General features: G+C 45.2%; 1 protein-coding gene and 1 long non-coding RNA gene across 3 annotated transcripts in view; one reads left to right on the plus strand and one right to left on the minus strand.

The window, feature by feature from the left end:
• Positions 1-17,178, plus strand: part of LOC119951413 — a 34,189-nt gene that overhangs the window by 11,874 nt on the left and 5,137 nt on the right. The window lies entirely within an intron of this gene.
• The window catches only part of tfdp1a (transcription factor Dp-1, a), an 89,356-nt gene continuing 83,987 nt past the window's right edge, over positions 11,810-17,178 (minus strand). For both annotated transcript variants that reach the window (XM_038774576.1, XM_038774575.1), the window contains exons 11-12: positions 15,500-15,584; positions 11,810-14,737 (exon numbers count right to left, since the gene is read on the minus strand). In XM_038774576.1, coding sequence (XP_038630504.1) covers positions 14,557-14,737; positions 15,500-15,584 — 266 coding nt within the window. In that variant the 3' untranslated portion in view covers positions 11,810-14,556. The remainder of the gene's footprint in view (positions 14,738-15,499; positions 15,585-17,178) is intronic.

Here is a 17,178-nt window from a genome sequence, read left to right on the forward strand (position 1 = left end):
ATGGCGACTTAATTCGCCACACTGAAGCACAGGTGCAATTGTGTGCCAGCAACCTCCCAGCCACTGATGAACAAGTTATACAAATACGTGTAGAAACCACCAAAGATCCCCTACTGCAGCGCGTGATGAAGCACCTTGCCCATGGCTGGCAAAAGGGGCAGTGCCCCCAGTTCTTCAACGTTAAGGATGAGCTGACGGTTGTTGAGGGAATCCTTCTTAAACTAGATAGAATCGTCATTCCCCAAAGCATGCAAAACATGGTGCTCAGACAGATCCACGAGGGTCACCTGGGGGCCGAGAAATGTCGACGCAGAGCTCAGCAGGCAGTTTACAGGCCTGGCATCAGCCAGGACATTGCCAACACTGTCCTCAACTGCACAACATGCCGGAAGTTTCAACCAGCTCAGCCCAAGGAAACGCTGCAACAGCACAAGATCGTGACCTCTCCGTGGTCCAAGGTGGGGATAGACCGCTTTCACGCCAATGGGCGTGATTGCGTGCTCCTGGTCGACTACTTCTCCAGCGACCCGGAAGTGGTGAAACTGTTGGACCTCAGGTCCAAGTCCATCATCAAAGCCTGCAAAGAGACGTTTGCCAGGCATGGGATACCACTCACGGTAATGAGTGGCAACGGTCCATGTTTCTGCAGCCAAGAGTGATCCGACTTTGCACGATTCTACCACTTTAGTCACATCACATCCAGTCCCCATTACCCGCAATCAAACGGGAAGGCCGAGAAAGGGGTCCATATTGTCAAGCGGTTGCTGTGCAAGGCTGCAGACTCAGCCTCGGATTTCAACCTGGCGCTATTGGCATACAGGGCAACCCCTCTGTTGACTGGTTCGTCTCCGGCGCAGTTGCTCATGAACCGCAACCTGAGGACGACTGTTCCAGCCATCCATGTTTCAGACCTTGACCACCTCACGGTGCTGCAGAAGGTCCAGCGATCCAGGGGCCAGCAAAAGATCACAGATCTGCCTGCGCTGGCTCCAGACGATGTTGTTCGTGTTCAGCTGCCTGAGGGAGGTTGGTCAGCCCCAGCTGTTGGCGTCAAACAGGCTGCTCCCAGGTCTTTCGTTGTCCAAATGGCTGATGGCTCCATTTTACGGTGCAACAGGCAGGCGCGGTGTAAAGTTCCCTGCCCATCACCCGACCACACTTCCCCGCATGTCATCATGCAACCTCCGGACGTCTTGCACCACGAGGCCACCGATCTGGCAGCTATCCCACCTGTCCACAAGGCCACCGAGATGGCAGCCATCCCGCCTGTCCAGGTGCCGGTGTCCCCCCCCTCCAACTCTGCGGCGATCGACGAGAATTTATTGCCCACCACAAAGACTGAATCTATAGACTTAAATCTTGTAAATTTTGTTCAGTTTGCTCTGTATCTGCATGATAGACACCTTCCCATGTACATATGTTCATTCATTCCCCACTTGTACATAGTTATACATGCATATACAGCCACGTTCCAAAATTTATTTTAAAAGGGGGAGATGTCATAATATCCACTCATGTATATCATGAGATGCAGACGGGCAGTGATTGACACACAGGATAACCAATGAACACACACGACACAGAACAACCAATCACCAGACAGGACACCACCACAATAAAGCCCACAGGGCATTAATGCTCTCCCTCTCTCACAGGACACGGCCAGGGAGATAGTCGCAGTGCACTGGCCAATGAACATCATCACCATGTGATAGAGAGCTAGTCTGGTCAAGCCAGTAGGAGGTTATCAGTTAGATTAATAGAGTGTCAACCCACAGCAGATTATGTACAGCAATCAACAGGTTCAATAAAACAGTGTTGGACCATCTCCTGTGCCGGAAGCCTGTTTCTCATTTTACTGCATCCAGTTGCAGTCGATGTTAGACCAACACAGATAACACATCATTCCCCTGTTCAAGAAAGGGAATAGGGAAATTGCTGGGAATTACAGACCCATCAGTCAATACGTCAGTGGTGAGCAAAATATTGGAAAGGTTTCTGAGAGATAGGATTTATGATTCTTTAGAAACATATAGTTTGATTAAAGATAGTCAGCATGGCTTTGTGAGGGGCAGGTCATGCCTCACAAGCCTCATTGAATTCTTTGAGGATGTGACGAGACACATTGATGAAGGTCGGGCAGTGGATGTGGTGTATATGGATTTCAGTAAGGCATTTGATAATGTTCCCCATGGTAGGCTCATTCAGAAGAGTAGGGGGCATGGGATGCAGGGACATTTGGCTGTCTGGATACAGAATTGGCTGGCCGAAAGAAGACAGCGAGTGGTAGTGGATGGAAAGTATTCCACCTGGAGGTTGGTGACCAGTGGTGTCTTGCAAGGATCTGTTCTGGGACCTCTGCTCTTTCTGGTTTTCATAAATGACTTGGATGAGCAAGTGTGGGTTAATAAATTTGCCAATGACATGAAGGTTGGTGGAGTTGTAGATAGTGTTGAGGGTTGTTGCAGGTTACAGCAGGACATTGACAGGATGCAGAGCTGGGCTGAGAAGTGGCAGATGGAGTTCAACCTTGATAAATGTGAAACGATTCATTTTGGAAGGTCGAATATGAATGCTGAATACAGGGTTAAAAGCAAGATTCTTTGAAGTGTGGAGGAACAGAGGGATCTTGGGGTCCATGTACATAGATCCCCCAAAGTTGCCACCCAGGTTGATAGGGTTGTTAAGACGACGTATGATGTGTTGGTTTTCATTAACAGGGGGATTGAGTTTAAGAGCTGCGAGGTTTTGCTGCAGCTTTATAAAAAAACTCTAGTTAGACCACACTTGGAATATTGTGTTCAGTTCTGGTGGCCTCATTACAGGAAGGATGTGGATGTTTTGGAGAGGGTACAGTGGAGATTTACCAGGATGCTGCCTGGATTGAAGGGCATGTCTCATGAAGAAAGGTTGAGGGAGCTAGAGCTTTTCACACTGGAGCGAAGAAGGCAGAGAAGTGACTTGATAGAGATGTACAAGGTGATGAGAGGCATGGATAGAGTGGATAGCCAGAGACTTTTTCCCAGCGTGGAGATGGCTGTCACAAGGGGACATAATTTTAAGGTGATTGGAGGAAGGTATAGGGGAGATGTCAGAGGTAGGTTCTTTACAGTGAGTGGTGGGTGTGTGGAATGCACTGCCAGCAGAGATGGTGGAGTCAGAGTCATTAGGGACATTTAAGAGACTCTTAGACAGGCACATGGACAGCAGTAAATTGAAGGGGTGTAGGTTCGGTTGATCTTCGATTCGGATAAATGGTCGGCACAACATCGTGGGCTGAAGGGCCTGTACTGTTCTATGTTCTATAAGAAGGGAGAGATGGTTATCGAATATTGTTAGAAGTTGTCCCTGGAATGAAGAGCTTGTCGTATGAGGAACGTTTGAGGACTCTGGGTCTGTACTCGGAGTTTAGAAGGATGAGGGGGGATCTTATTGAAACTTACAGGACACTGTGAGGCCTGGATAGAGTGGGCGTGGAGAGGATGTTTCCACTTGTAGGAAAAACTAGAACCAGAGGACACAATCTCAGACTAAAGGGACGATCCTTTAAAACAGAGATGAGGAGGAATTTCTTCAGCCAGAGGGTGGTGAATCTGTGGAACTCTTTGCCGCAGAAGGCTGTGGAGGCCAAATCACTGAGTGTCTTTAAGACAGAGATAGATAGGTTCTTGATTAATAAGGGGATCAGGGGTTATGGGGAGAAGGCAGGAGAATGGGGATGAGAAAATATCAGCCATGATTGAATGGCAGAGCAGACTCGATGGGCCGAGTGGCCTAATTCTGCTCCTCTGTCTCATGTCTTAAGTTAATAAAGGATCCACTTCGGAAGAAACTCAGAAATGGATAGACTGAACGGGTTGCAAAAGCAGAGCAGCAAACCTAACAATGATTATAATTCTCTTCGACAAGAGAAAGTTATTCTGACAAAAAAGCTGCAATGGTTTGAGGAAGAACTCCGATGTGTTCAGCTGGCGAAAAATGTCAGTCGAAATGCAAATTTCTTGCAACAAGCTGGAAATCAAGGTTGGAATACTGATGGAGCAATGCTTACATGAGACAAATGGCCCAAGAGTAAAACCTGCGCATACGGAGAATGAGAAACAGAAGCAAAGATCAGCTTCATCATCGGAGTCAAACAAATCAGCTCTGAATTGAGTGAGAGATTGGGAAGGCGAGAGTTGGGAAATAAAGCCGAGTTGGAACAAATTCGGAAACAGGTTGAAGACTGATCACTGCAGAGAACTCTTTTAACAAAGATGGGCAACCTGGAATTGTCAGTTCATCTGAGGGTCATTCAGATGTATATCAAGATAAAGGAGATGGAGCTGGAAATGGCTCAGACCAAACTGCAACTGATGGGGGCTGAGTGCAAAATACAGGTGGAGGAGAAAGCGGCTGCATTAAATAAAGAACTGCTCATATCCAAGCCGAAGATTGGTTGATTCAGAAGACAAAAGGAAAAGATTGGAAAATGAAGTCACCCAGTTGAAGGAGTTGTGCACTGGAACTAAACAAAATAGCAGTTCAGGCAGAGAAGGGAGCTGAGATTACGGGTGCAAAAATGTTAAACTCCGCTTTTGGGCAGGTTAGACGAGGTGTTACATGGTGGCTGCAGTGCCGAAAATAAGCCCGTTATTCAGTGCTGTTTCTTTTGGTCTTGTGAAGGCAGGGCTCCAAACGCATTGCCAGTACCGTAACCAAAAACGCAGCGTCAGTGTTAAACAACGAACTAGGCTGATATGACCCACATTCCATAGGATCCTTTTTCAGGATCAAGGATCTGCACCAGCATGGTCAGCAACAGCCCCCCCCCCCCCCCCCCCAGGACACAAGAGTTATTAAACATATACAGCAGAATTGGAACCAAATGACCAGCAATTGTTTTTTAATTCAAGGGGGAACCCATCCGGACCCTTACTTTGCCCATCTGCATTAACCAAATACAGATCATGATGTCCTCCAGCCCGATTGGCACCTCCAACTGCTGCCTTCTTTCCTGATCCACCTCTGGAAAGGTCGCCATCCAAAAATTGCTTCACTGATGAACCCTGAACTGAGGGTTCACAGTAGAAGACCTCAAACACCTCATCAACCTTCTCTGGGCAGAAACCAACCCACCACCCGAGTCCCTAACTTGCACCACCTCCCGGGATGCAGCCTGCCGTCTCAGCTGGTGAGCCAACAGACGACTGGCCTTTGCCCCATACTCATAAAAAGTCCCCCTCGAGCATCGCAGCTGGCTCACCGCCTTGCGTGTTGACAAAATCAATTTGCAAGTTCTTTCTTTCTGCCACCAACTTGGAGCAGAGTACTGGCGGTCCACCTTCAGATTGGGGTCCACCAACCTCTACCTCTCCACCTTCCCAGATTTATCACTATGCGCCTTTTAAGAGATTATCTCCCCTAATAACCTCCTTCAGGGCTTCCTAGAGCACGGAAGGCAAGACCACCTCATTCCTGTTGAACTCAACGTACTCCCCAGTTGCTGGGGTTACAAGCTCACAAAAACTCTTATCTGCCAGCAACGCCATATCCAGTGTCTACAAGGGTCGCTGTGAGCGGCCAAGCTCCAACATCAGGTCCACAAAATGCGGAGTATGATCCAGTATAACAAAGAGAACAAATAAACAATAAATGGTGCAGCGCAGGAACAGGCCCCTTGGCCCTCCAAGCCCACGCTGATCATGATGCCCGTCTAACTTTAAACCGTCTGCACACCTCTATTCATGTATTTGTCAAGGTGCCACTTAAATGTCGTGATCGTACTTGCTTCCACCATATCCCTCAGCAGCAGGTTCCAGGCACTCACCACCCCTCGTAAAAAAACTTGCCTCGCAAATCTCCTATAAACTCCCCCCCCCTCAACTTAAATCTATGTCCCCTAGTATTTGACTTTTCCACCCTGGGAAAAAACATCTGACTATCCACTCTGTCTATGTCACTCAGAATTTTGTAAACCTCTATCAGGTCACCCATCAACCTCCATCGATCCAGTGAAAACAAGCCGAGTTTATCCAACCTCTCCTCATAGCCAATACCCTCCAGATCAGGCAACATCCTGGTAAACCTTGAGAAAATGCTGGAAAATATCAGCAGGTCTGGCAGCATCTGTAGGAGAGAAAAGAGCTAATGTTTCGAGTCCAGATAACGTAAAAGACATAGGAAGTGGGAGATATTTATACTGTGGGGCGAGGGAATGAAAGATGAGTCACAGCCACAGAAACCAAGGCAAAAGTGTGCTAATAGCCACAAAAACCAAGTGCTAATGGCAGTCGCCACAGATAATAAAAGGTGTGAAAGGCCAAACAGCAGAGAAACTGAAATCAGAGGGTAAACTATAATTTGGTTAGGCCACATTTGGAATACTGCGTGCAGTTCTGGTCGCCACATTACCAGAAGGATGTGGATGCTTTAGAGAGGGTGCAGAGGAGGTTCACCAGGATGTTGCCTAGTATGGAGGGTGCTAGCTATGAAGAAAGGTTGAGTAGATTAGGATTGTTTTCATTGGAAAGACGGAGGTTGAGGGGAGACCTTGAGGTCTACAAAATTATGAGGGGTATGGACAGGGTGGATAGCAACAAGCTTTTTCCAAGAGTGGGGTGTCAATTACAAGGGGTCACGATTTCAAGGTGAGAGGGGAAAAGTTTAAGGGAGATGTGCGTGGAAAGTTTTTTACGCAGAGGGTGGTGGGTGCCTGGAATGCTTTTGTCAGCGGAGGTGGTAGTGGCGGGTACGATAGCATCATTTAAGATGCATCTGGACAAGTATATATGAACGGGTGGGGAACAGAGAGAAGTAGACCTTGGAAAATAGGCAACAGGTTTAGATAAAGGATCTGGATCGGCGCAGGCTGGGAGGGCCGAAGGGCCTGTTCCTGTGCTGTAATTTTCTTTGTTCTTTGTTCTTTGATGGGGGGGGGGGATGTTGCGATATATATGTGTATATATTATATATATGTATATATAAAGACACAAAAGAAATAAAATGTAAAAGACAGTTTGCTTTTATCCTGGTAAACCTCTTCTATACCCTTTCCAAAGCATCCACATCCTTCTGGTAGTGTGGCGACCAGAATTGTAGCAATATTCCAAATGTGGCCTACAGTTCTCTACAACTGCAGCATGACGTGCCAATTTTTATACTTAATACCCCGAGCTAATTGGGGCCAAAGTTAAAAAGGCCAAAAACAAAGTATCCTGGCTGGAGCCACCACATGTTCGATTGCGCACCACATAACCACCACCGGAAGTGAGTCGAGGATTATATCAGATCAGTCATGGCCCATGGGGAGCACAATGGTGCAGTGGTTAGTCCTGCTGCCTCACAGCGCCGAGGACCCGCGTTCGATCCCAGCCCAGGGTCACTGCCCATGTGGACTTTGCACATTCTCCAATTGAGTGGTTCTCACCCTCACAATCTAAAAGATGTTCAGGCTAGATGGATTGCGCACGCTAAATCGCCCCTTAATTGAAAAAAATATAATTGGGTACTGTAAATTAAAAAAGATCAGTCATGACCTCATTGAATGGTGGAACCGACTCAGTGGGCAGAGTAACCTACTTCTGCTCCTACATCTTATAGGGTTTGGGAGTGGAGTTTGGAAACTCTCACATAGATGTAATATTCCAGGGAGACCAGTTGACTCACAATGTGATAAGCAAGTTTGGGGGGGGATAATTTGATGAGAACTCCACAGAAGTTGTATTGGGTGGCATGTCACTTTGTTTCACTGTGGTTTGTCTGACCCTAGTTGACCTGTTGGTTTACTTGTACTGTGTATTTACTGATAACATTAGAGTATAAATCTCTGTACGTGCATAATGACACAGGTGGGTTGAAATAGTGTATTATAGTTAATATTTTCATCTTTTAAAGTAAATTGACAGTCCTGTGACTGTTCATCCACATCTTTAAACAAAAAAATATATAAGTTACCATCTATCGAGCCAGGCATCCGCTCGGGATTCTGTCTGTCCAGGAGTAACGTCAGTTGGGAACGTAACACTGAAACTTTGACAAGAGATTGGCAACACAAGTTGAACAATTTCCTTTCAGTTCTGTACATTATCTCCATGCCTTTGGACAATTTACTGGAGGTAAAGTATTTCAGCAAAGAAAATTGAAAAATAGGTTGGTGCAATGACCTTGTTGGCCCCAGTTTTCAGAGATAGGGGTTGCGGTGATTTTCTTGGTGACGAAGCAGATGGAAGATGGTGACAAATTTGAGGGGAGCCAAATTTAAGGATACCCTTAATAAGGATACCCTTCGTAGTTAGCCAAGTCAAAAACATTTTATGAGGTTGAAAAAGGCCACATTCAGTGGTTGTGCTGGTTCTTGCACTTTGTATGCCATGCCATTTGATGGGCAAACAGGAGGGAAGGCTCCTCTGTAGTTACCAACATCGGACTAATCTTCTTTCTGGAATATAGTCATGATCAGTGCCCCAGAGATCTCCTAGCAGGCACTCTTCTTTCCAAATGAGGGACATGAGGTTGTGCCTGTGTGCCCGGAATGCATTTCCACCACGTTAGCAGAGTAAGGGAATGTGGAACAGCAACAACCTGCCTGAGAAAAACATACTACCAGACCTACACCATCACTAAACTCCTCAAACTCATGAGACCTGGGCAATAGAATGTCTAACTGGCCCACAATGGGAAACCCCATTAGCTGGCTGGCGAGACAGAGAATCCTGATGGGGGGGGTGGGTGGGTGGGGACGCACCGGATGGAGAACCCATCCTAGATGTTTGGAAAATGAGTTTGAAATGGATTACGCATTGTTAACAAAAAGGACGATTGGACTGTGGAGTTAAATGAAACAACCTTAGCTGAGGTAAAGACTGGGAACAAGGTGAAAAAGAAACTCAAGGGTCGAGTTCTTATAATGCTGTGATGTACAAATTCTGCAAATCTTGTTGCATTTTACCAAGACCATAAATTGCTGTACATGCAGTTGTGAAACAAGATGGAAAGTACTTGTATGATGTAATAAGTTGAGATATTTGCAAGTTTGAGAGAAGTGGTTTTGTAATGGGGTTTTATGACTCAAACACATGTTATAAAAAAACAGATGCCACAGGGAAATAGAAAGCAGATGGGCTCAGTTGAAAGAATGCATCTAGATGAAAGCAGCATCTCAGAATCTGCTGAAACAGGGGTGAAGGGAAATTGGAGAGCAGGTCCCAAATTAAAGTACACAAAGGACCCAGAATCTTGGAGATAGACAGAAGGAAGTTCCAAGAAGATCTGCCGTCAGAAGAACAAGAATCTGGAAAACAGGGCCTGAAAGGTGAGGAACAAAGAGACTCTGAAAAGGAAGCAGCAGGAAACAAAGTGGGTTTGCAGAAAGCTGGAGATTCATTTGACCAGAGGATTGGTGACTCCTTTCTAGAGGCTCCTGTGAAGCAGTGGTGTTCTGTTGGCACGTCAGAGTATCTGAGAGATTTTGTGAAAAGTAAAGGTTGAATGGAAGTGGGAATCCAGGAGGAAGAGGAAAACCAGGAGAGGTTGAAACCCTGGAAGATATAGCGAAGAGAAAGTATCATTTGGTACTTCCGTTGGCGGCCATGGAGGAGGTCGTCGCACATTTGATAGCTCCCGCCTGTGATGGACTTTTGGACCTTTTTGCTTCTGCTTGCGACGGACTTTTTCCCCTCAGTTTTTATGGGATAAATCAGTGAAGAGCAAGACAGTGAGGAGAAATCCCCCTCCAGTGTATGGAAAATTGGACCAGAAGTGGCCGTGTCAGAAGGCAAAGTCCTACAAGGAAGACACAAGCAGAGCTGGCAAGCGGGAAAGCATGTCGGAGAGCAAGGGCTGCGGGGAGACGGCACAGTGGTTGACGGAGCAGCTGGTGAAGTTTTTCGAAGACACATTGGACCCGATCAAGGCTTCGATTGATCAAGTGGTGAAGAATCACGAGACCCACGGAAGAGCGAACCAGGAGGTGGAGAAAAAGGTGTCCGAGCATGAGGAATACATAACTGTGCTGGAGGCCAAGCTGGAGATGATGAATGAGTGCGAGAAAATAATGCAGAAGTTGGAGGAGCTGGAGACCAGGTCCAGGAGGCAGAATCTTAGAATTGTCGGCCTCCCTGAGGGATCGGATGCGGGGGCTTATGTGAGGACATGTTGGAGAAGTTGTTGGGGGCTGAAACGATCCCATGGCCCCTGGAAGTGGATAGAACACAGAGCCTCGCGAAGAAGCCCCAAGCGAACGAGCCACCGATTCCCGGACAAGGAACACGTTATGCGGTGGGCCAAGAAAGAAAGGAGCAGCAAGTGGGAGAATTGTGAGCTGCGCATTTATCAGGACCTGGGCACGGATTAGGCCAAGATGCGAGCTGGGTTTAATCGGGAAAAAACAGCCCTCTTTAAGAAGGGGGTGAAGTTTTGGATGTTGTACCCAGCCCGTCTGTGGGTCCCACATGAGGAAAGGGAATTCTACTTTGAAACACCAGACAATGTATGGACTTTTATGAAAGAGAAAAGATTGGAGGTGAACTAAAAGACACTGAAGGCGATTTGTTGTGCTGGGCTGTATAAATATAAGTAGTGTTATGTGTAATAAGGGGCTCTTTTAATGGCGAAAGTTAACTTTGTCTTGCAGGGAGCTGGTTGGGGGGGGGGGGTTCTGGGCCTGTTTTCTTTTTCTAAAGTGGCTGTTTTTTCTGATGTTTGTTTACTGGGGAATCTGATGCTTTGAATATGTTTGTCCAAGTTTGGGGGGGGGGAAAGAGAACAATGGGGAGACAGACTGCTTGGTGCTACGGGTGGGCGCTGTCAAGTCAGCATGGGTCAGCTGACTCACAGAGGCACAGTGGGTGGGGGGGGGGCAAGCAGGTGTTCAGCTGGAGCCTGACTTGGGTGGGGGGGTTGGGTTTCTAGTGCTGTTGCTAGGGAGGGGCTGCTTTGCTGACAGGGAAGGAACTGTTACTAGGGGACAAATGGGAGGTCGGGGACGACGAATGCCCAAGGGGGGCTCGAGGAGGCCGAGGGAGCGAGCTGGAGGCTGGCCTAAAAAGGGTAATGGCTAGTTGGCGGGGGGGGGGGGGGGGGGGGAGAGAGCTCTCTCCGACCAGGCTGATAGCATGGAACGTCAGAGGGTCGAATGGGCTGGTCTGGGGGCTGAAGGCGGATGTGGCAATGCTACAAGAGACACACCTAAAGGTTATAGACCAGACGAGATTGAGGCCTGGACTCAAGACCAGGGGGGTAGCGATCTTGATCAATAAACAAGTGGCATTCGAGGCAGGGAGAATCATGTCAGACAAGGAGAGGTAGGTACATAATGGTGAGTGGGAAGCTGGAGGGAGTGCGGGTGGTACTCGTGAACATATATGCTCTGAATTGGGACAGAGTAAGAATCACAAAGATATGTGAAAATTTAAGTATTATCCTGCAACATCCCCAGAGTGTACGGCCAATAGTTGCTTGCAAGGAATGAAGAATCATAATACCAACTATTAAGCCAAAATGGATCGATGTGAACGGAACTAAAGGGAAAGAATGAATGGGACTGTAATTAAGATGAATTGTTGTCTCATTTCTTCTCTTCCTCACCCCAGGCAATAAAACAGAACAAAAAAAATGCAGAACAATTTAGGAGGGCAAGGGAGATGCCCAACACTGACAGTCAATGACATTCACATTAAACTTAAGACATAGTTTCAACCATACCAATAGGCAACTAATTACTTTCTGGCCATTGCCCAAAATTGATGATAAATGAAAAACAGGAGTGGTCAGCAAGTTATGCACAAGTGCTGAAACCTCAAGTAAAAGAAATAGCATTTTTCAACCAAAGTCAAATATAAGATTACATTTTTATTTCAAGCTTATAAATTTTAATGATAGTTGTGAAACTAAAAACAACATCCTCGCATGTAACAATGTAGACATGGCTGAATTACAGATATTGAACTGCAGCATTGAGAAATCAGGTTTTGTCTCAACATTTACAATCTTTCTCCTCCCACCCACCCCAACTCTCATTTTTCAACCAAAAAAAAGTCTTTGGGATAGGAAAATATTATCCGTAACTACATTGTTCGTAATGTGGAAGAAAGATGTTGCATCACTGAAGCACACTATTGCAACAAAATATACATCTTCGGGATTTCATAAATTTTTAAATACTGTATTTTTAATATTGCAGATTGCTTTGCTACAGGTGTTTTTTTTTTAGAGACTGGTCAGTCTTAAATAATTTCTATTCCAGTTATTGCCTTCTCTTTATACTCAAGATGGTCTACAAATAGACCTAACCCTAACCCTAGTGTTTATAGAAAAATCTGTGAACAAGTTTCTGAAAATGTACAAAGTTTCTCAAAAAGTTGCTTCAGGTAACTTCCTTAAAATCAATTTAAGAATCACGATACAGACTTAGTTTATTTATTAGGTTACTATGGGGCCACAATTCCTATGCTTTATTCGATCCAAATCTCAAACGCAAAACCTGGGAGACACATACATACACACACACAAGCTTAAGTTTCACTTCAAGTTTGAATCCTCAGCTATTTGATCTTACTGTTGTTTTTAATGCACTGTTTAGGTGGAGGATGAATTTCACCCTCTTGTTAAATTAAGATAAACAGCGAATTGTGAAGTGCATTTTGTATTGCTCCAGTCAATGAAATAAACATGAAAAGAAAGACAACTGAATACCATGAAAAAAGAAAGCAGGAGTACAAAATTGCTGTACCCAGTATATTTTCAGGAGACTAAAATTTGATGGGCAAGAAAAGTGTTTTGAATAACAAAACTTTACATGAAACACTTTTGCTTGTAATCAACAGGGCAAAAGCAATACTTCTGAGGGATTCTTCACAACTTGATTCTATTTTCTTTATTCTAATTGTGTTTAAATATACCCAATAAACCTGGGCTCAATACCAAACCTTCTCCCCCACTTAAGTTTATGAAGCACGAACCAGGAAATACAGCTGTTCCAGGTTGTAGACTTCGACGTGTCCAACATTCAAATCATTAATAGGAAGCATACTTTCACCAGGAAGATAAGATATGCCTGCTATTCACAGTTAAATTCTCTTCAGTACCGGGAAACAATCCAGCAAACCACTTCACTGATAAAAATAGATCAACTATATAGTACAGAGTGGACAATGGGAAGTCCATTGATTTGTCAGTTTAGGAAGTCAGCTGTAGTTTTAGCCAAGCTAAACAAGACATACATCAGGCATTTGTCCGATAACAATGTCCCACTGGAAGGGAGCAAAGGATGTTCCTTTTTTGCTTGCAATCTGTTAATAAAAATTGCACTTGCAAAAGTGTTTTGCATTCTCCCCCTTCACCTCAACTCCAACACCATGTTGCACACGATCTGGAATTAGCCACATTGAGAAGAGTGATGAAATTACCCAAATTGAATTGGAGGATCAGAAAGCTAGGTGCATTGAAACCACAAATGTTGCTATATTACAAAATAAGTTGCACTTCAAAATAAATGTGTACAGGTAGTAAGCCCAGAAATACCACAGTGTAAAATATTAAGTTTTTAGCTGAGTTGCAGAAAACCAAACATTTGAATAGACATTGCAAAAAGTTCTTAAATCCTATGGGTCAAGAATTTTTTCAATTAAAAACGTGTTTAATAAAAACTGTTGATTCCACAACAGGCCTTTGTTCAGCATTTATTTGTAGGTGGTTACAAAGATAAGATGGGTAAAAAGATCTGCATCTGTTCAGTGAATACACCACTATACTCGTTTTTGAAAAGGTGAAATCAAGTTTCAAGTATTTCATACATTACTGCTGCTCCAGAAGCATACTAAATAGACTATAGGGTACACTGTGCATTTGACCTAGAACCAGAAAGTCTACTAAACCAATCACAGGACTGCCTTTTACGAAGTCCCCTGGCAGCAGCAAAAAGCTTTTAAATTACATGTAACACTTCAAACATCTTTTTCTGCACTAGCATAAAATGTTTTAAAGAAACACTCTCTCCTCAATTACCCCAACTATTTATTCAAAACAACTTCTCCAAGCTGAGGAGATAGAACAAATCATTGACCCATATGTGCCCACTTTCAATGATTTTTGGTGATCTAACAGGAGGTGAACTTGTAGCAGGGGAAGTAACCAACTCCATTTCTTCCTCCCCTGAAATGGGACTCTTTTGTAAGATGCTATACCAGCTCAGCTGAGAATAGCAAAATTACAACATGTAAACATCAGTACCAGGCAGCGATGCCAAAGATGTTACTGCAATAGCGCCCTAAGATATAATTGAACAACCAGTAGTTTTTATAGCTGCACTTGGTGCAGTTAGAAAACTCATTGCAGATCCTCAACAGAAAAGTAAAAACTCCGTTAAAATTTCAACTGCTGTTCTTAAATTCAGAAAAGTATCTCTACAATTCTGTATTATACGTTGCTTCTGCTTAAATTAGAAGAGAATAGAATTAAGTTAAACCCCTCACAAGTCAAAATAACAATTCTTAAAGTCTCTCTGTCAGAGACGGGTTCTTTTCAGAGATGCCACTTTAAGCAACAGAAAATAGGAAAAAATGCAGAATGATCATTAATTCATTCATACTCCTCTTCGTCATCATCATCCTCATCATCATCATCTTCAATATAGGACGTAGGGGTCTCCATTCTAGGATCGGAATAGTGTGTACCATTGAAACTTCCTTGTGCTTGACTGGTCACTAAGGCCACTTCGGTATCAGTTGGTAAGGCTAATTCGTCACCGACAATAAATGCTCTGAAAGTAAAACAATTTATTGAATAGGAATAAAGAAAGGAGAAAAGGAAAGCCTACGAGAGAAATGAAAAGAAAGAAACAGAGATGAGGGGGAATGGGGGGAGAGAGAGAGAGAGAGGAGGGGATAGAATAAAAACAATTGAAGTAGTAATAAAAGAATGTGGACTGATCGGAGCACAGATGAAATGAACTATATTAAAAGAGGACTTATTTCAAAGCATTAACATTTCTGTTCTGGTCCACTCTTTACTTGCTCCAGCTGCCCCTCCCCCAAAATAATATAGAAAGTTGATTAAACTCAAACCAAATTGATTACAACTTTTAATAAATCAGAGTAAGCTAAATGAGAGATTCAAAAAGGAACCATCTCTTGATAGAATATTATGCTTGATAGATTAAAGGACAATGCCAGCTCAATATTTTGATTTTTAAATCATTAGAAGCATTTTCATAAAATTATGTTTGTAGAAAATAAACTGAAATTGTATGTACCACTCAGAAAACAGTTGTCTTGGTACAGATAAAAATCTGGTTAAAAGTGGAGTTTTATTCAGACTGCCAAGAATTATCCATGGTAGAGGAGGATATCAAGAGAAATTTGAAGAGCCTTGTATGGGAAATGATTTTTAAAAACTTCACTACTTTGTTGTTTCAAGATACAAGAGCTACTTCAATATTGAGAGAGGAATATTGAGATGAAATCATCCAGCTGTGGTAAATCAGATGTGAAAATATAAGGGGAAGAAGCTTCTGCAGACTTACCTGTTAGACTGGACGCTTGAAGAAGATGCGGATGCTGCTACTAAACTTGGGCCTGAGTTAACATTTTGCACTCCTTTCGCCATTTCTGCATAATAACAAGGAAAATTATCACTTTAACACTTGCCAAAAATACTATGTTAGACCATTTCAAATTGGTGGTAATTGGCAGCAGGGATTTCGAAAGGGGCATGATGGTGAAAGTTTGATTTCTTTTTTTTTTTTAAATAATTTTTATTGAAGGAATTTTTCAAAATACAAACATTTTAACCCCCCCTACATTTACATTTAAATTATAACAAAACAAAGTCAAACCCCCCTACTTAACAAGAAAAAGAAAAAAGCCCCCCCCCCCCCTACTCGCGCGTCCCCCCCCACCCCCCCCCCCCCCCCCCCGGCGAACCGACAGTCAGACCAACTTATCATTTCTAGCAGCGTCCTCGGGCAGGCCTTGCCCGTGCCACCACCGCTACCGTACTTCCTTCGTCTTTGTCCCCCCCTCCTGCCCTCCCCTCCCCTCCCGGGTTGCTGCTGTCACGGCCTCAGTTTCTATCTCTGATCCAAGAGGTCTAGGAAGGGTTGCCATCGCCTGAAAAACCCCTGCACCGACCCTCTCAGGGCGAATTTGATCCTTTCCAATTGGATGAAGTTTGCCATGTCGTTTAACCAGGTGTTAACACTCGGAGGCCTTTCGTCCCTCCACTGAATCAGGATCCTCCTCCGAGCCACCAAGGACGCAAAGGCTAATATTCCAGCCTCCCTCGCCTCCTGTACCCCCGGTTCCACCCCAACCCCGAAGATCGCAAGTCCCCATCCTGGCTTGACCCTGGACCCCACCACTCTCGACACCGTCCCTGCCACCCCCTTCCAGAACTCCTCCAGTGCCGGACATGCCCAAAACATATGTGCATGATTCGCAGGGCTTCCCGAACATCTAATACACCTGTCTTCACCCCCGAAAAACCGACTCATCCTTGTCCCCGTCATGTGGGCTCTATGCAGTACCTTAAATTGAATGAGACTTAGTCTCGCACATGACGACGACGAGTTGACCCTCTCCAGGGCGTCTGCCCATGTCCCGTCCTCTATCTGTTCCCCCAGCTCTAACTCCCACTTATCTTTCAGCTCCTCTACTGGTACCTCCTCCACCTCCTGCATAATCTTATAGATGTCCGAGATCTTCCCCTCCCCGACCCAGACCCCTGATAGCACCCTATCACTCACCCCCGTCGGGGAGCGCGGGGAACCCCGCTACCTGTCGTCTGGCAAATGCCTTCACTTGGAGGTACCTGAACGTGTTCCCCGGGGGGAGCCCAAATTTCTCCTCCAGCTCTCCCAGGCTCGCAAACCTCCCCTCTATAAACAAGTCCCTCAGTTGTCTAATACCCGCCCTCTGCCAGCTCTGGAATCCCCCTCCTGTGTTTCCCGGCGCAAATCTGTGGTTCCCTCTTAGTGGTGCCCCTATCAGACCTCCCACTTCCCCCCTGTGTCGCCTCCACTGCCCCCAGATCTTGAGGGTGGCCGCCACCACCGGGCTCGTGGTATACCTCGTGGGAGGGAGCGGCCATGGTGCCGTTACCAGTGCCCCTAAGCTTATGTTGCCGCAGGACGCCCTCTCCATGCGCTTCCAGGCTGCCCCCTCCCCTTCCATCATCCACTTTCGTACCATCGATGTATTTGCC

This window comes from Scyliorhinus canicula, chromosome 17, assembly GCF_902713615.1.
Source record: "Scyliorhinus canicula chromosome 17, sScyCan1.1, whole genome shotgun sequence".
Taxonomy (NCBI): Eukaryota; Metazoa; Chordata; class Chondrichthyes; order Carcharhiniformes; family Scyliorhinidae; genus Scyliorhinus; species Scyliorhinus canicula.